Source organism: Salarias fasciatus, chromosome 12 (assembly GCF_902148845.1).
Source record: "Salarias fasciatus chromosome 12, fSalaFa1.1, whole genome shotgun sequence".
In the NCBI taxonomy this organism is placed as follows: Eukaryota; Metazoa; Chordata; class Actinopteri; order Blenniiformes; family Blenniidae; genus Salarias; species Salarias fasciatus.
This window is the reverse complement of record NC_043756.1, coordinates 17,394,820-17,415,225: the sequence shown is the minus strand read 5'-3', so window position 1 is coordinate 17,415,225 and position 20,406 is coordinate 17,394,820. Positions and strand designations below refer to the sequence as shown.

General features: G+C 42.6%; 1 protein-coding gene across 3 annotated transcripts in view; it reads right to left on the bottom strand.

The window, feature by feature from the left end:
* Positions 1–18,433, bottom strand: part of fbxl17 (F-box and leucine-rich repeat protein 17) — a 207,891-nt gene extending 189,458 nt beyond the window's left edge. For all 3 annotated transcript variants that reach the window (XM_030105542.1, XM_030105543.1, XM_030105544.1), the window contains exons 1-6: positions 18,260–18,433; positions 17,044–17,546; positions 15,563–15,943; positions 15,371–15,493; positions 14,990–15,247; positions 14,706–14,837 (exon numbers count right to left, since the gene is read on the bottom strand). In XM_030105542.1, coding sequence (XP_029961402.1) covers positions 14,706–14,837; positions 14,990–15,247; positions 15,371–15,493; positions 15,563–15,943; positions 17,044–17,526 — 1,377 coding nt within the window. In that variant the 5' untranslated portion in view covers positions 17,527–17,546; positions 18,260–18,433. The remainder of the gene's footprint in view (positions 1–14,705; positions 14,838–14,989; positions 15,248–15,370; positions 15,494–15,562; positions 15,944–17,043; positions 17,547–18,259) is intronic.
* Positions 18,434–20,406: the final 1,973 nt, after the last annotated feature.

Here is a 20,406-nt window from a genome sequence, read left to right as displayed (position 1 = left end):
TCTGTTCAATCAGTCTAATTGGAAGAAGGACACGTGTAACTAAAACCAGACGGTGGGCAGATCAAGCAAAAAGGTCACACCAGAGCCACAGTGACACCGAAGGGGCTTCAAGATCCTGGAAAGCAAATACGTTCTTATTTGTCTCTCAGACAAATAACAGGGGCTTTTCTTAGAAGTGAATAAAGTCACCTGTTAGAGGAGCCCAGTGCGCTGCCGTAATCCATCAGTCCTAAGTGGGCCTGTCCCCCATGTGGAGTCACTCTGCAAGTGTGTTAAATCTGAGACGGAGAATGAACTTTTACATTTGATTGTGACATGTGATATCTTGACACGTGTGTTGATTCAGCCTTTAAAAAAAGTCCCTCCGATGTTTGCAGGCACACATATGTCACACGTGCGCAGCATCAAAGAGTCTTCAGCCAAGGAAAAGCCCTTTAAAGACTTTGCAGAAAAGAGAGAACAGCATGACTCTCTTTATGTGAGAACATACAGAGGAAATATCTTGCAAATGACAACAGAATGCACATCAAAAAAGAAATGGAGATATTCTGCCAGAACAGAGCAACATAACAAAAAGAGCTGCCAGTCGAAAACTCCAGGACAACTTCACACATTTTAGGAAACGTAGTTATGAGAGATTGAAAGTTTAATCATTGGAAAATCTGGCTTACATGTCCAACATGATTTTAAAACAAAATTCATTTTCAATGAATAACGGTAAATTCCACTAAATGCATTATAATCTTGCAAGTCCCACTTGATAAAAGGCTCACACGGCATCAAAATGTCAACTTTCTAAACAGAAATATCACTGAAATATCAGCACCACCATTTACAAGACCTATTCCCAACCCTCTTCCTTCTGCTGTGTTCTGTTCTCCCATCTCTCGCCGTGATTCACCTCACTTAGCAATCCTTTCATTTCATTCACACAGGCTGCCAGACTCGTACAGGAGTGTGTAGAAGGGACACAAAAAAAAAGCCTGGATTTGCACTAAAGCATCTACCACTGTGTAGGAGGAGAAAGGAAGGTTTCCCTGAAGTAGTGCCATACAGAAAACTCCCTGGAGTCCAGGAAGGCCCTCTACCGCCAACATTTAAGTCCTCGGGCTCATTCTTGTATTGCCCCACACTGTAAGGGAGAAATTTGAAGGTGTGTGTGTGTGTGTGTGTGTGTGTGTGTGTGTGTGTGTGTGTGTGTGTGTATATATATATAGGCTGTCTGCTGCTACGCGTGTGGCGTCTCCAGTCGGAGTAATCCCACGCTTCTCTGGCACGGCTCCAGCAGACACGGGAACGGCGCAATGGATTACTCAAGGAAGAGGGGGGATTTACAGAAGAAAGATCAATGGAGGTAGGAACAGGACAAAAGGAGGGAGAGCGGAGAGCTTCCTGAATACAATTAGCTCGTATCTCCACAGGCGCACACAAAGAGTGGTGATCACTTTCAGATTGCCATTCTTATCAATACAGGTAATTTAAGGCTAGAGTATCAAAAACAACAAGAGAAACTGATTTCTACAACAGTGTAGCTCCTAACAAAGTTTCTAATTGGAATACAAAGCTATATTGACTACAAAGCACTTTTTGCCACCCATGAATTAAAAAGAAATACAAGTGAAAGAAATATGCGGTTTTCAAAAAAACAATAGCCATTTACTATGGCATCGAAAATCTTTAAAAGATAAAAAAGTAAAGTGTTCTTCACAACACAATAACTAAACCATGAGTTCATTTGTTAGAAATATCTGCAGGAGTTGTACTACATTGGGATCAAGTGTAACCAGAAAACGTTGGAACAAACTTAGTGGAAGTGCTAAGTTCCAACTACAGAAATGTCAATTAGTCATTGAAAGAAAAAAAGCACATATAAAGACATTATTAGTTTATTGAAGACAAACAGGCAGATAAGACGGAACCAGTCAGTTAACTGCTGTGAAGAACTTGATATGTCGGGTTTGTATAACAAGTGTACTGCTGCTAAATTCTCCTCACGTACAAGTACGCGCATGCAAACCAAATCCAAGGCTCAGTCATGTATCAGTTACCATGCTCTCGCTCACACATTCGCAAACAAGCACACATCTACCTCCCACCAGACTGGGCTCCTCCTGCCTCCCACTACAGTGACCTTCACCTGTCACACAGGCTTCGTATTTACAGCCACTTAGGCCCATCTGCCCATACTCAGCCTTGACTGTCAATCAGCAGCAAGCCACCTCCCCCTCTGTCAATCCATCAGAGGGGCCGAGAGCAGCAGACCGCCACATCCGCCTGGAAGCATTAACTGGTCCTGGAGATGATCGACTTTTACAATTAATCAGCGCAACGCACAAAGTCTATCCTCCGCACTGAGGCCGTTTACATCCACATTAAAAAGACAATTATTGGACAATGACTGGAGATCAAGCACAGTGCAAGGCAAGAAGATTCATGTGATCATGAAAAATCACTTAAACACTCAAGAATATCAAACTAAAAAAACTAAAAAATATCTGAATATTCAGTGGTTATGGTGGTACTTGGGTATTAATTTTCAGACCGATTAATTTTGTGCTGTTAACAAAGGATCATTTTCTATATTTACTGACAAAAACAGACCAATTCTTGTTTTTGTTTTTTTTGTCTACCACAATTTCACCCTGTTTTATTAGAAAGCTATTGGGTGTTTCCTTTTGAATTGTGAGCAGTGAAGGGCAGATGTGAACAGTGAACAGCCAGCCGCACCTTCTGCAGTTCTTTGCTTTCCAACAGTTTTTGTAATGGGATGCAGTGGCTGCCAACTGTGAGCAGTCAGTTCTTATTAGTCATTATGTTAGTCCTGCCCAGATATAAAAAGGTCAGGTCCAAATTTATTTCTTGCAGGCGCACGTATACGGACACACCTATATTCCCAGTAATGGATAAAATTTCCATCCCGTCGGCGCTGTCCAAGAAAGTGGGGCAAATCCTCCAGGTAGTGCTGCATGCTAAGAGCTCTCACACACACACACACACACACACACACACACATAAAGTAGTAATGCTTGGGTAGGGGGGCACTGGATTCAGCCCCCTGCATCTAAATGACAACCACACATCCACAGGGATTTATCTAAATGCAAATCAGCTGCCTTCACTCAACAATACGCACATCATTTACTTTGCATGCCCCAAAATACACAAGGCAGCCGTGTACAGCCAGCCAGACGGCCAGTCTCTCGGCCCATCAGCCTCGTCTCCCCTTTCATCGGTGCCCTCGGCGCACTCATTTTCACCAAATTCGCTTTTAATTGAGAGCTAATTTAACTAAGCCAAATTCAAAAAGGAGAGGAATAGAGAAAGATTCAAGGGGGGGAAAAAAAGAAAAAGAGGGAGAAAGTGATTTGGTGTGGCAGGTGACAATGAAATCTGCTGTTTTGTCATTCGTGACCCTCAAAGGAGAGAAGCAGTCTGAATGACAAGTTGTGATGGGGAATGGGGGAATATAGGGGGAAAAAAAAGAATTAAATTTGTTACCGAGTTGAAAAAGACAAAACTTTGGAATACTAGACTAAGGTCAGTTGATGTTTTGACCGCAAACTTTTCATTAGGCGGTCCAGAGATAGCTTCTGGAAGCTGTTGATGTGAACCGAGACGCTCGACGTGTGTTTACCTCAGTGACTTGTGCGAACGCTCCCTGTGACAACGCTGACATGGAGCAACATGCGGAGTTCCTGCAGAGCGGCGAGTTTCCGTGACCTGTGATGTGAACCGTGCTGTAAAGTGATCCACGCTTCAAAGGTTATCTGGGGTCTCTGCCATGGGGAAGCAACCTCCTTGATGCTGCCTGATGCTTTCTCCACTTCTACATAGCTGTTAATTAGCCCAGCTAAGTGCACCATTAATCGATTGCTTGTCTCTATGCTATATCTCATAACGGCGTTGCACTCTGGCCACGCCAGGCGGAGAAATGTGAGGTTCAGGAAGTCACACTTTTTTTTTTTTTTTTTTTTTTTCCCCACTGGTGAAATACTGGTGTTAGAGAACAAGAGGGCAGAGAGTAATGGTGGCTTGACAAAGACAGGAGTGGGTGGTGGACCGACGGTGAACTAAAAGGATGAAAAGTACATGCAAGCTCTACATCATTAAAACTGATAACACCAACACTGGACTGGTGGAAGAATATTTGGCCAGGCAACAAAAAAAAAAAACAAACCTTTCATGTTCTCGTGTAAGCCAGGGAAGAATGACACATTTTAAAAGAACTTATGCAAACAGGAAATTTTGTACTGTATATTTAAAATGTAACGAAATGTTCTATGACACAAAATATAAGCTGCTGTGACTTCTATATCTTTTAGATTGCTTTCTCCTGTTCAGGGTCCCACAACTTTTCTGACACCTCCTGCTGAAAACCTGTTTTCACAGGCTGTATTCATACTGAAGGTCCAGACAAAGCAAGGTTTTGCCCAACAAGGCAAACAGAGAGACAAGACAGTGACACACACTCACATTCACTCCTGTGGGCAATTTCAGACTACTCATCGACTGTAAACACATTGAGAATGTCGGAAGTCAAAATACATAGAAAATGCAAACTCATCACAGACATGAACTGAACGTGGTCAGAAGTTTCACCATGAAGTTAAAGCGCTACCACCTACCCTGCATCACAGTCTGTTATGAAGAAATGAAATCTAACTAGCTAAAGTGAAAGGAAGGAAGAAATGTAAGACTGTGCATACTAATTTAAAAAACAAATTCCCTCTAGTGCTTCAAAAAATAACTAAAAAAAAAAACACTCTCAGCTATTTGTTGTTCAGACACATGATAGCAGAAACAAAGCGACTTTCTTTCAGATACCAGACCAAGTTGTGCTTCACTGACTGGTAAACGAGCTGCTCAAGGACGCAGAACAGATTTCTGCCGAAGGACTGATAATGGCAACCAACAATGAACATTGGTGTATTACACTCTTATTTCTTTAACAAGTGAGGTCCTGTTTTTACATCAGAAAACATTTTGGAAAGACGAGGGCTCCAACAATGAAGTGCAACAAGGACGCGTCTCAAAAATGACAAGACGCCATCTTTTCTTTTTAAAGCGTTGTTGTGCTTTTGCGACTGTTTGTGTTATACGCTTCAATCATCATGGCTTTGTAGCTGTCCTCCGAGTTATAAAAATGTGATGACATTTCAGAAGAGCCCAAACATTAACTGGTTACGCCACATACTGATGTATTTTGAGAAACTTGGGTTTTCATGATTCTTAAGATACATAATATTAAAACAAAGGGCATCTCAAATGTTTCTATTTGTGTGTCTTCAGTAGATTCTCTTTAAAAAAAAAATGGGATGAATAAACTTCTGATCATATTTCAATTTGGACTAAAATTTCGAAAATAAAATCGCTTCAGATTCGTGATTTTGTGTAAGAAATCTAAAATCTTTGCAAATTTAACTTTTTGGAGCTGCACCTGCTTTTTTCTTCCCCTAATGTAGGTTTTGTGTCTTTCCTCTTCACTTAAGCAGAAAAGTCTCTCTTGATATTCTCGTGTGGACTGGGGGGAAAAAAACAACACTGTTCTGTCTCACTTCAAGAGAACAGGGATATTTTATCCTCTTTTTATGAATGTCCATTGGGGAGATTTAGAAGGGAGTAAACTTGTCACAACAATGCTGAAATAGTAATTAAAAATAAACCTTTCCTTACAGGAGACCCAAAGGATACCAACATGTATCTGTTGTTCTCTTTTTCTCTGCACTGCAGGCAGGGGCTGTGGAAAATACAAACATCGCTCTCATGAGTTCTCAAAGGAAGCCAGTCGAGGTATTTCTGTTTAAAGCAGTGGCGCAAGCCAATCACCAACAACAACAAGCATTTTATCAACAACAAATGCATTTGTGAAAAATCTAAATGTGTCTGAAACAAAGGGGAGCAGAGTGAACTGTGGCCTCTTTCGGTCCTTTCTCCTCCTCAGATTGAGGGGTGGGCTGGCTGGTTAGCACTATTCTGGAGAATTTCTCTGAGAATTTCTAAGCTAGGCTGTCCTAGAAAAGATGGACAGGCTGCTATAAAACTGAGGCCAAAAAGGAAGCTGTATGTGCGAGACAGAAAGAGGAAAATGTGAGAAGGCAGAGGTGAAGCACTGCAGCATGAGCAAACAGATATGGAACAGGAGATGGAGAGGCAGGAGGAAAAAAAAAATTTACAAAAAAAAACATCTCGGGAGTGACAAACCAATAGACGGACGAATAAGCACCCTGCATTGAATGGTGGCGGACAGGAGCCAGAGGCTGAGACCACCGGACCACAACGCAGACAGGTACTGTACAGGTGAGGGAATCCCGATTGTGGCTTGACCTCGTTAAACCCAGAGGCTCGTTACGCTCTTGTTAGAGCAGCTTTCCCCAGGCCCATCCTCTGTCACGCCTTCATTAAGTCCATCGACCCACTGTGCTTATTAAACACATTCATTACCCCAACTATTGAACTGCTGCTGCTATCAGCGGCCCAAAATGCATCACAGTGGCGAGAGGGAAGGGGTGACGTCTGTTGGCGGAGCGAGACAGTTTCGGAGGGGCGGCGGCGGCTTGTAGACAGATCATGTACACAACTGTATGCACAACCCCCCTCAACACGTATAGACAATCGTGCAGGCACACCCATTTCTGCGTCTTATCAATCATCACTAATGAAGCCGGTATTTAGAGCAGCTTCGGTCTCTCAATCACCGAGAGACAGAGCAACAGAAGGGGGGTGAGGGGCTGGAAAGGGAGGATACGGGCTGTTAGAGAGAGAGAGATGCAGACAAAGATGGGATGAGAAACACGACCACGACTGTGACAGAGACTTTAAAAAAGTTCCAAAAAAGCTGACGGAGCCAGGTAACCTCTCCCACGGCAGTTCCTGCTACCACACATCTGCCTTTTCTCCATAAAATAGGACAGAAGTGAATCTCGAGGAGGGCAATTCATCTTGATCCGTACAAACTGGTCCGCTGGGCTAAAGGCGAGGAATGCATTCTGACTCTGGGCTCCGTCTCTGAATGATGACATCATCTCTGCCCTTCTCAAACAAAAGGAAAACTCATCATCGGAGAGAGGGAGGAGGGAAGAGAGGGAGCGCGAGCGCGAGAAGATTAAGAAGAGTAAAGGCATGAGCGAGGTGTCAGAAAGGGCCATGAATCATAGTGACATCCCTGGCTGGGTGTCAGGAGCTGCTGCTGTCTGGAGCTGGATAAACAGAGGGCCTCTGATGCAACGCTCTTTAAACACCGGCCAGGTCAGAGCACAGCGCCGTCCCGCAGGAAGCACCGAGATGGGTGCCAAAGCGCTGCACCCAAAATCGATGGTCACAAAGCTACCGGGGCCCGCTTTGCCTTAAACATATCTAAGATACTGTAGGGTTATTAGAGCGACACTCGTCAAAGTAACAGTAGCTGTACTGGTCTGCACTGTGAAATTGAAATTAAGTTTTATGAATTACCACAAAGAACCAAACAATTACTCCAAAAAAATGATCATTTCTATTATCGGTTCATTATTTCTCAGAAAAAAAAGCATTAATTTTGACTAAATTTGCAGAATATTTTCATTTCAGGAAACAACTAATAATTATTTTCCCCAGTTAATTAGGTTACAAGACAACAACAAACACCTGTCACAACGACAGCACAGAACTTTATCACATTCAAACCCCTTTCACTCGATTTTCTAAGGTCAGAACAACAAAAACAATATTGTTCACTGATGAATAGAGAAAATGTGAAATCTCCACATCCAAAACAGCATTTTTACTTAGAAAAAATTGGTTGATTTTATTAGTATTTCTGCTGAAGTTGTAGAATTATGCACTAATTGCACCCATTCTACTGTTATCTTGTATCCTCAACTCTAACTTGCCACAACACAACTTTTCTGATTCCTAACCAAGTCTTGGCTTGTAAAAATGAATTATCGGCCTGAAGGCAAAACAAATTTTGCACAGCCTGTGCACTCGCCACCCGCTATAAAAACATTAAATGTGGGTTTCATCTCAGCTTTACCCCCCATCTCTGGCTGGACTTGTGTTCTCTGCCAGAGTAAGCAGTGAACAGAAAATGAATAAAAATGGAAGTCACATTCACATTAACATTCTCCAGCGCCTTTCCCCGGTACTCTGGTAGCTGCAGGCGAATGCTTGATAACGTCATGGAGATGAGTGCCGCTACAACATCTACAGTACTAAGAGATTATGTATTACCGCCGCAAAAAGCCATTCAGAGGATCTGGCTACAGGTGAGAAGAGCAGTCTTTCACTTCAACAGAGTTCATAAATAATGTCACCGTCAAAGAAAATTAAGTGTGCAAACAGCACCTGCATGCGTGTGTGTGACGGAAAAAGGAAACCGTATCAACAGGTTAGAAAGTCTATCAACTATTCTATTCCTTTGCAATAAGTATGAATGATCAAATTTATTCCAATATTTAAATTCCAGAAAAATCTGTTTCATCTCAGGTGCAGCTTGAGAATTAGAGGGAATATTGATGAGCGTCTGATGTCCAGGTCCCTCTCTGTTCGCCCGCTCTTATATTGATGTCATTATCCAGTCCTATTACACCCTCTGCAGGTGAAAAACAAGCACATCAACTATTAACACATCAAATGGGCTCATCTGCAACTGGACCTGTACATGTGTTGTGTGTATATTTAATATACAAAGAACTTCAGAAAAATGAGCACCAACTACGAAACTCAAAATAGAAATGTAACTTGCCGTGATTTATAGTTAAATAATGCATACTTTCGCTTCATGAGGGGGAGATTTAAGATTTAAGGTTAAGAAACATCTTCAGCAGCCAAAACCACAAAATCCAGTTTCACACCAAAACGGCACAATCCTAAATCTTAATTGTGTTTATCTGAGTAAACACAGAATATTGTGTTTTTAATGACCTGTGTTTAACACAGAAACTAAAACCTCTTTCTGAGGAAGTTAACTGAAGCCCGTCATAAAAGATCTGCATAGTCGTCAGTGTACCTTTTTGATGGTAGTTTGTTTAGTTTAACAACGTCGTCCAAGTCACTGGAGTCTCCCCAAAGCCATTCAGACTGGAATATGCAATCTATCCACCGTCTGTACCGTTTCATTCATTTCAGGGTGGGTGGACAGGAGAAACACAAAAAGAGACACACAACTTTACACCCACGTTTTCAAACTGTGAACAGAAAAAGGAATAACCAGAAGAGCGAACACGCAACATCCACACAGAAACAACCCAACCCAACCAGACACAAATCTGGAATAAATCCTCTGTGATGCAAGAGCGCGAACCACTTTACTGCTGTGCCACTTCATCCTGCTTTCTATGGGAGGGACAGTCAAGCTTTCAGTCTGGCCTCTGCAGGTTAAAAACAGCTATTGTTCCTTTCAAAAGAACAAACAGATGCAGGCATTAGCAGCTGAAGTCTCCTTCATTACTTCGAGACGCACTGCACTTCTGCACTTTCAAGCAGAGATATAGAAGTCCTGAAAGGAGCCCTGTCATTTGTCACTGGCCTGCGATAGTAGCGTGGGCCGCCTCACTTCTCAGTTGTAACGCCTGTCATTCACTTGACTTTATTTTCTTCTCACAAGGTTAATACTTTTAACGCTGCGATGAGCCATTCGGGGAGTGCGACGGAGCGTCCTGCCACACCGAGGCATTTCTCTTCTTCTCAAAAGGTAATTTAACCTGTGTTATTGATAGACCGAGGGAAAGAAATGTTGATGCTTTTTTCAAGGGTAACAAATATTGAAGAAGAAAAAAAAAAACATACCACTTTGCAGAGAGACTTCACAAACATTTCCAAAAATGCTTTTCCTTTTTTCTCTCCTATAAGACTTGTTTTGTTGTCGGGCAGACAGTCGAGGGAACGTATCGATGCGGACTGTGTCTGAGTACAGCCGACTGCCCAAGTTAAAGTCACTGCTCATTAAAGCATCCGATTACTGTTAAGGTGAGTGCCGAACAGCAACGGACCCGAGCCCACGTACAGGAAAGGAGAGAGCAGCTTTTTGGGGACGTGGATCAATATGGAGCCACATCTAAAGCGCAATGTAGATGAGGATATTGCAGAGAGGAATGTGCTGTTGACTGAGAATACCTACAGAGAACCAGAAGAAATCTGTCTCATCCCGGTCCTATAAATCATTTGGAAAAATGCATTATAGGGGAATTATCAAATACGCCTATTTTGTGTCATTTATTTCTCTACAAATTCCCTTCTCTCGATAATCAGAGGTTTCTTCAGCAAGTGACAGGAAGCAAAGTCACAGGAAAAATAAAAGTTTATTCCAGTGTCTAACCTAAAAACTTCACCGCAGGATTCAAATTCCGCCGGGGGGCTAAAAAAAAAAAACAGTAATCACTGACTCTGAGAAAAGCAGGAACCAGCAGGTTTCTGGCTTTTTGTTTCAGAAAATTTAAGCTACCCTCTGCCATTTCCTTCTAAAGGAAGTCAAGCTTACCAACAATGGAACTAATGAGAATACACCATTTTTATCAGATTTAAACAAAAAAAAACATAAAATATAACAAAGCTGCCAACTGAATTTGTTTCCTGTTGCATTATTTTGAACAGAAACTCTGTCTAATAATTAGATTTTTGACCATGAGAACCTATCACTTGAGGAATCGCTTGATTAAAGTCCGCAGGCACATGAAGCGGCCATAGAGCGAAAGAGAAGAACAGAAATAAAGAAGCTTCTCAGTGACATGAAAGCACTGAAGCCCTGGATGAGGGCAAGGCTTTTCTTCGCTCTGACAGACATAATCCCGTGCCATTCGCAATATAATGGACTAAATACATCATAGAACATCTGACATTCAGCATCCTGAAAAGTCTTTCCACGAGGACCTGAGGGGGTTGGAGGAATGGACAATGCAGTGTGTGTGTGTGTGTGTGTGTGTGTGTGTTTGTGTGTAGCTGGTCAGAGTGGTTCTATTTATCTCTGATTACAGTCAAATACGTGGGCAAAGTTTCCAGTGAATCTGGCAGCTCTTCAATTCACCCATTCCCATCCATGTGTCACTTCCAGCGGACGTTCGCGCGCTCGCGATCGCACAACAACCGAAAGCCATCATTCTCACTTCCTTTGTCTTTGCTTTCCCTCTCAGTCCAGCTTTTTAAATCAGCTCATGCCAATATACAATTTAATCTGCAATTATGTTTAATTGAAATGCTGCTGATTCCTCCGCCGTTCACCCTGCCAAAAGAAAACCCAGTGAGTGGCAGCCTGGAGCAAAGGGACGAGGCCTCCTACCATCAACTAATGCCAAGAAACACCGATTGCCCCGACGCTTCCTGTCATCTTTTCCAGACTTCCATATTGTCCCACGGACAAACATGTCTCCTTCTTTCCATCCAGTAGTATTAGAAAAACGCCAGAAAACATGGCGAGAGCCGTCGGAGAGAGAAGCCTTGATTGTACACGCAGAGTGGTAATTACACCTAAATTGAGGGCACATGGTAATCTATGTTAGGTCATCTCTAATTCCACTTACATTTCCACATTTCGGACTAATTAAAACTGTAAATAATCAGAGCCCGTGCGTGTGAGGGAGAGGGAGAGAAAGCAGCGCGTGCGCAGGCAGACTTGGCGTCTTTGAGATGAGCCGGTGGACGAATGTTCCCATCAAACTGCGGGAAAATTAAGTGCATAGTCTTTGATTTTAACAAGACAAGAGAGCTGATAACGTTTCAAAGAGAGGGGGCAAAAAAAAGACAGGAAAAGAGAGTAGGAAAGTGCTTCCACAGCAAAAATATTTGCAGATTGCAATTGAAAGGAACACTGGAACAAAGTTACTGACATGGAAAGATGAGTGACATTAAAGCTGTTTTTTTTTCTTCTTCTTTTTTTTTTTTTTTTTAATTTTGCAACTCGCATTTTGTCCCATGACTGGTCTACGAAACAGACAGAACTCAGACTTAAACTTTCAGCACTGCCTCTATCCCCCTACGGCAAATTGAAGTGAGATGAGGAAACGGGGAATTTGCTATTCTCAGAGCCTTCGCCCTTCGAGGTGGTGGAAGAGAACAGAATATGAATGGGCAGAGGAGGGGGGGGGGGGAAAAAAAAAAAAAAACATTTCAAGAGATGAAAACAAGCCTTGAAAGGCAACTGGTGCAATATAACCAACTCTGGCATAAATACTGGATGAATGCCAATAAAGAATGCAGGGTGGATGTCAGAAGACGAGCGGCAGAGACGCACCGGAGTCACCAGCCTTTCTGTCAGTGCTGTTAGCCCAGGGTTATCTGTAGCCCTGGGCTGATCGGGCCTCAGGCGCGAGCAACGGAAGAGCTAGCGTAAATTTGTAAACAAATTTTGTTGGCAGTATTTAGTGTAGTTGAGAAACTTTAGCCTTTTGTTTAAAAATAATAACTGATGTGTCCTCAAGTATGACAATCAGGTGAAGATTCTATGCACACACACAAAAAAAAATGCACAAGAATATGCACATTCAAATATCTGAAAAGTTGCCTCACGACCAACATTCATCAATTTGTGGTTCAAGTTTCCACAAATGTTTCTGTGACAGTAGTGTGAACATATTTCCTTTGTGTTGCAAAAGGGCATTCAGAGAGGCCGAGCTCCAATCCCAGCTCTTAAAAAACGCTATTTTACCATCCGCAGAGCTTAATACGGTCTTAAAAGAGAGAAAACAAACCCTCCAGCGTGGAACTGTAACCACAACTGTGGCCAGAAAGAGGGAATAAAAGGAAAAAAAAAATGAAGTGGGTGTGCACTTGACAAAGAAAAAGGAATGGGGCGAGCGAGAGACCACACAGAAACATCCTGCAGCAATTCAATTATTCAATTTGAGAGGAGGAGGAGAACGAGGGCAGATCACAGCAAGCCAAAGGATCATCTTCATCTGTGATTGATTAGGACAGACACAGGAACACACCACGAAGAGGAGAGGAGAGGCTTTACAAAGTAGTCTTAAGAGGCTTTCTCCACAGCACCATGACTTTGTAATTTATTGCCCACTAAAAATTAAAAAGCCCATCTCGACACCATTTCCTGGATCAAATCGTGGAGCGAGTCTTCGAGCTGAGCCCACACAATATCCCACAAGTGATCAGCCATTTACTTTTCATACAAAACTTCCAAGAAAAGAATTTTCCATGTGACTTCAAAACCTATTAGTTCATCTATGAACAGTCGATTTAGTGTGAAATAAGATCCTTCAAGTACGAGAGGGTGAGTCACCTTGTAAATTCTTCATACGTGATACAATATTCCTATAATAATTTACAGCCAATTAAAGCCAATCGTCTGTATCATTAGATGACAAAGACTGGGAACAAGGCAAAACACAAAAAGCCGCTATTAGTGTGTGTTCGTGCATCGTTAGTGAGCGTGCAGCTCCAGGCGTATTTCTGACAATTATTATGGACATTTTGACACAAAGCATCTGAATTGTTTTCTGTTCTGTTTTTATCCCAGAGGTTGAAGTCGTAACCCTGAGGTAGTGCTTCAAGCTGTCAGAGAGAGCGAGCTCTTTCTGGGTCGTCCCAACTTCTGGCAAAGTTAATGACAATTTTAGGCCACGCAACCAGAGCGCCTCGACATAACAATTCCCTTATAAGCTCAGCCCATTTCTCTCTGCCCTGATGACAGGAAGCTAAAATAACTGCAACGCTCCCACGTCTGAAAAATGACGGTCTGAAATTGATCCTGCTCTGCTGAAACGTTATCAGCGGCAATATCAATCTCTTACCTCGTGGTAATTGCTAATTTTATGTACTATTAGTTTGATGAATGAACTTTTAACAAACTAGGCAATTGGTACAACTTAAAGTGGACTAATACATCAAGGTCATGATTATTTTTGGGCTACATGGAAATGTTAGCAGAAAAAAGGACGAAGCTTGTCACTAAACTACAGGACTTTACATACTGTGTGTGTAGATGACCGTAAATCCTGGATGGCCTTGAACATGGGAAGGCACATCAAAAACAACAGGTTTGATGGAGTGGATCATCTATTACTAATCACAATAATCAAAATAGATTTGTTTATATTATGGTCCAGGCGCAGTACGTTTCTATTCTAAAATTGGAAAACAGTGACATCTGGTGGTAGATTGATGTAGTTTGAACATTTCATTGTCCTCCTCACTTTCAGTATTATTATTATTTCTAAGTCCTTGTAACCATCAATAGTGCTAAGTGCTAGTAAAGTAATAATATGGCCTTTCTGAATTTAATATCCATAATAGCATGAGCCAAACCTCCAAGCATTAAGTGCAGCAGTTGATCCAAATTAATTTCCTTCGATGAACACAACCATAAACTTGTGTTCCCAGGAATTGTATCATATGAAAATGAAACTGTATCAAAGGAGCATCTGTTGAAAAATGCAAGCAATTCTCTGCTCATGCAAGTCCAAGGGGAAGAACAGAGTCCATCGAAGTGGCTAATGGTGTGAGACAGCTAACAGAGCAACAAATAAATCTGTGGTGTAATGTAGAAGCTGTCTGGCAAATATTCAAGTAGATGTTGCACTTACTGAGCGAAAGCACATCCAGGAGAAGTCTGAGCAATAAGAGCCACATGATCTTTTATCCCCCGCCAACACAGTAACAGCGATGAGCAACATAGAATGCACGGATAAAACCAAGTGCAAACCCAACCAACAGAGTATGAATCCCAAAGCAACACAAAAGAAAATGGCCAAAAGTGAGTTTGAAAGCAGAAGCATGAAACTGACCATTTTGTTCTCTTGCAAGTAAAGTCTCTGTAGTTTGGGACATCCTCTCGCCAAGGCCATCATGCCCTCATCTGAGACACCGTAGCACTGACCCAAGTGGATGTCCTTCAGCTCACTGCAGTGTTCTCCCAGCTGAGGAAAATAAGATACAAATATTATGCATATTTATCATCACATCCTGATTAAATTAAATCTTTGAAAGAAAATATTAAACAGAGTTCATAAGATAACACCAAAAGACTTCATGATGAACTTCTGGATTGGTTGTTTGTCTGGATACACACCTTTTTCAGTGCTGCATCTGTCAGTTTGTCCTGGTTGCCCACATGCACCTTGACCAAGAGAGGGCAGTGTGTTGCCAGAGCAGACAGGGAGACATCGCCCAGCTGCTTGCATCTGTAAGCTGTATACTTTTGCAGGCCTGGACAGTGTGAGGCCAGGGAGGACACGCCGTGGTCGTGTACGCCCCTGCAATCCGAGATGTTAATCTCTGTCACATTCTGCCTGCGAGAAGCTATTTTCACCAGGAGATCGTCGTTCACCTGCGGGTCGAAAATGGAAGTCAGAACAGAAAAGACTCAAAGCCAAGCACTTTCCGAATTATCAAAGTGTATGCTTTGCCAGCAATAGTTCTTAAATGTAAAATGAAACAAACTGTCTCTTACTTGTTGTAGGCCACTGAGGTCAATTTGCTTCCAGAACTGAAAGTCCAAACAGAGGTCCCTCCAGTACTTACAAACCAGAGAGGCACAAAGACAGCGCTCCTTCACTGTCAGGTGGGACAGCACCTGGACAAGAAAACGCGCATCAGACCACTGGAACATTGAATATAAAATAACAGATGGATGAGCGCTGACCTTTAGAAGGATGGAGGAAGGCAGGTGGTTGATACTTAAGTGATCAGCAGCATCTGAACTTCTCCCCTGGCAGTCATCGTAATGCTGCAGGCAGCAGGGGGAGGAGTCTGAACTGTGGAGTAGGTCTGCTTGAAGGCTCAAGCTACAGCAGCCGTCAGCGGGTGAGGAGGAGGAAGAGGAGGCAGATGAGGATGCAGAGGAGGAAGATGGAAGCGGACAGAGGGGAACGTGGCAGTGGCCAGTTTCAGAGTTCGGGGCAGCCTCCCCCCCACCTCCTCCCACCCCTCCATTCTCCAGTCCTCCGTCAGGAGCAGCAAAGGCACAGCGCGGCTGCTTGCAAGGGGTGCACCTCTGCACCTCTGAGCACTTCCTCTTGCAAACCTGCACAAACAGACACAGACAGATCAGCCAAGTTGGACTCATTTTCATGAGAGACGTAGCAGCACATATTCACATCTATTAAGATGTGAATCTTCAATATTTGTTTGGGAATCCCTTTGCCTTAATCACTGCCTGCTGTCAGCTCTTCTTTGTTTTTGGCACTTATAGCCCTCGTTTTCCTCTTGATAGTACCCCACAGATTTCCAATGGGGTTTAGGTCAGGCAAGCTGGCTGGCCAGTAAAGCACTGCGATGGCATGGTGCTTCTGGCAGTATGGGCAGGAGCCAGGTCCTGCATCTCCATACAGATCCTCAGCAGAAGGAATCATGAAGTCCTCTAAAACATTCTGACAAATTGTTGCAGTGATGTAAGACTTGAGAAAGCAGAGTTTACCAACACCTGCACTTCACATTTCACCCCAAATGATGACTGATTGTGGATATTTCACACTACTTGAAATGGTTTAAATTGTGGGCCCTGAATCTTTAATCTATGAAAGTTTAACTTTTGGAATGGAATTATGGAAATAAATAAACTTTTCTATGATATTCTAATTCTTTTGGAAAGACTCCGGATGTATTATATAATGTCATTTGTCAAGACCCTTTACTCATTCATGAAAATGTCTCTCACTGGTTCCAAACATCAGAAGAGATGAGAAACATCTGCCACAAGACTGCATGTCACTGGAGAGGAGAATATTTCTGGGAAAAATAACAACCCGATCTGAATGATATATCTATTTACTAATGAAGTGAAATTGACCCAAGTATGGAAAGCTCTACAAACAGAGTGGGACCTAAAAAAGTACATATCCCACACAAATATTTATTTAAAGTAGTTTTGGGTTAGTTTAAATATCATTTTGTCACATCACAATGAATCTGACAAAAGTGATGTATGCTATGCAGCATGAAGAACTATAAGAAAGAAAATTAACCCGATCAGATTGAGAATGAAGCTATTTGAAAACATCTTGAAAAAATGCAACACATTGCTCCCCAAGTGCACACATATAGATGCATACTCCAGGAAATCATCTATACTTATATCCAAACAGAGGATGTAAACATTGGTGCAATACTTCTACACACGCCTACCATCTCGGTGTAGTCGCTGGTGCAGCCAGGCACAGGCACAGGTATTGGCACTGTCACAGACACACCAGCAGTTCGGAAAAGCGCTGGTGGTGGAATCAGCTTGGCAGGGACGGCTGATAAAAGATTCTTCCCCTGGCCCTCCCAGATAGCCAGCTCCCTCGGTGACAGCAGGAACTTGGAGCAGTCTTCTGGGGACGAGAGTGTTGCGTATCGCTCGGCGAGCTTCGAAGCAGCTGCTGCTCCGATGCTGACTCCGCCAACACCAGGGACGCTGATTCCAGTGATGCTGTTGTGGCGGCACCCGTTGACGGCGGCCTCCAAATGGTCACTGTCCTCTTCAAGACCACTGCTGTTGCTGTGGACAATGAAGCAGAGCATGCAAGGCCCCTGCAGGAAACAGTTCCTCTTCTTCTTCTTCCTGGGATGCAGCTTGCGAGTCCTCTTCTTCAGACGGTAACCATTTTTCGAGAGAAGATGGCCCATATAGATGATTCAAAGAAACTCTTGAAAGAAATGAATACAACCACAGGTAAGTCTATCGATCAGGACAATGAAGATCCGATGCATGCAGAATTGCTGTCCATGTTTACATATGCCAAGAGAATATAAGAATTTTAGCACTGATGCTTCTCATCCTTAGTTGTTAATCACACATGCCATCAAAACATAATTAAGCCAAGAAAGCATACAATAGAAAAAATAATAATTTGACTGTTTTGTTGAGATCAATGCAATAAATCAGGATTCAATTCAATAATTTCAGTACAAAACTCAAGCGTGAAGAATGTCTTTCAATGCATCCATATGCAAATCTGAAATAAAATTATCAAATTTTAAAACCATTAACTATTTAGGCATATCCCTATTTCTAAATTAAACTTTTCCTGATGTCAGACAAATGTGTGTTTAAGAAACAGAAGCGATGCATCATTTGGTGGCTGCCGAGGGACAACACAACGATGTAAACAGTGAACAGGTGGTCATTTGTTTAGCATACACACACACACTAACCACTCTGGTTTAAGGGTTGGATCTGACCTGAAATTATGACAGGTTTGCATCTAAAATCCCATGCAACACACAACGAGACGATGCATTCATTTGTGGAAACAGACAGTGACCTGCCACGAACCCAAGCCGAGCTTTCTCTCTGGCTAGCTTTCTCCATCAGCAAGATGCTAAGTTAGCTGTAGCAGCAACATGAAATATTTCTCACCACTTGACACGGTGCTCCCACACTCCGGACGGTCCGAGCATAATAATGTTGTTCCACACAGCCGAGGTGAGCGCTGACAGGTCCCGGCAGGAGACGAGGAGGAGAGAGAAGCTGCTGCTGAACCACCGTGGTGTTTATCCTAACAGGAGCAGCTCTGGGTCTGCCTCCACTGCTGCAGCACTTCCGCATCAAGAGGGCACAGCGACGGAAGCCGGTGAGGGCGATTCGCAAAACGGAACAGAGGCGCATCTGTGACTGAAAACAAGCAAATATTGTAATAGTGTTTGATCTTTCTCACACCCTTCTTGAGTTAATGACATACTCCTCATACAAATTTTTTTTAGGAATGATCTTATATTCCAACTGTACCTCTGTTGAAAAAGATTAAAACTGTGTATTTCATCTACTACAGCACTTTACAGACATGCATATTTATGGATCAGTTCATTAGTAATTAATAACACCTTCCAGACACATTTCACAACTTTCTCATCTTCTCATCAGACATTCGATGCTACCCAATGAAGAGCCCAAAACACTTTCTTTTACCAGTTGGTCGTATATTAAACCATGGACTTTTCATCACATTACTGTGGAACAAATGGACAAATCATTTAAGTTGTTGTCCTCGTTGACTCTACATATGGCTTTGGGAATGAAATATATGTGTGACAGTTATAAAATGCGTGACTGACAGTTACACAATGTGACAGCTATACAAAGTGGGACAGGTATAGAATGTGTTATCGAAAGTGTGACAGTTGTGCAATGTTTGATAGTTTCACAATGTCTGACAGTAAATAAGAAGAATAATTTGCAGAACCAGACTCAGAGGTGGCTGCTTTCCACTGTTCTGGATGGGGTTATGGGATGATCAGAGGCGGAGCTTGGGTCTCAGTACAGAGGGGGCGGAGCATTCTCGACGGGCCCTTACGATAGTAATTTTACCATTGAAACAATACCTCATGCTACCATCAAACAACACACTAATGCTCACTTTTATTGAGCCAAGCAAACCTATATGCCTCAGAAAGCAGAATAAAGTCACAAACCAGTTCTGAAGAACAAATACACATACGCACGCACACATACAAATGCAGCCTGAGTGACAGCTGTCAATCTCAGAGCGTCCGCTGTCCATGGTGCTGAAAACTCAAATAGAAACTTACGGGCTAAATCTGTACCATCTTTGATACAGCTTAAATATAAAATGAACACAACTGGTCTAAAATTACACAATCTATTCAGATAGATATAGACACAGCTATCTATGTCTTTTGGAATTCACGTACTGTATGTTAGAAAAAAAGACTAGGCGGTCTCTTATAGTTGAGAGCAACACAAGGCACATTCAAATAGGCAGGTGTTTAAGACCACAGCATTCTGATAAAGATAATATTTTGGAAGGTTTCACTGACTCACCAATGGCTCCGATGTTAGGTTTTGGGTAGTACCGCTAGCGGCTAGCATAGTGTTTAGCATACTGTTTAACTTTCCTCGAAAGAGTTCAGATCAAGTGCAAAAAAAACTCGCTCATGCCACACAGCCAATCAGCGCTGGTTTGCAGCTCTGATGCATTCATGGACAGTCGTAATGTAAGAATTGGCAAACTGGAGCCCACAATCATATGCGTATACCTTCTCGCACACACTGCACATTTTATTTTAATAATCTATTTACGAGTAAATGTGAACACATCACATGAAACGGGGCCCTATGACCTTATGGGCCCTGGGGCGACCGCCGCCGCCGTCCCCTTTACCCCACTCTGGCTCCGCTACAGGGGATGATATAAGGATGTCATCAAGTTTGCAAGAAAGCCCAATAAAGAGCCCGTCATCGTGGTGGAGAGAGACCTGAAGTATGTAGGCCAGGGCACAGTCACTGCCATAACAGGGTTGGACACACTGATTTAATTTGTGTGCAACAGACTTGAGATCCAAAGCAAAGAAAAAACATCATACCAATGATAATTAGTATTCTTCACAACATTTATTGAAATAAAGAACTCTGCTTGTATTTAGGGTTGCATGGTGGAGCAGCGGGTTCAAATACCAGTTGGAGCTTTTAATCATGCATCTGAGTGTGTCTGCCTTCACCCTGTGATGAACTGGTGACCTGCAGGATTTTCTTTGCCTTCACTCATA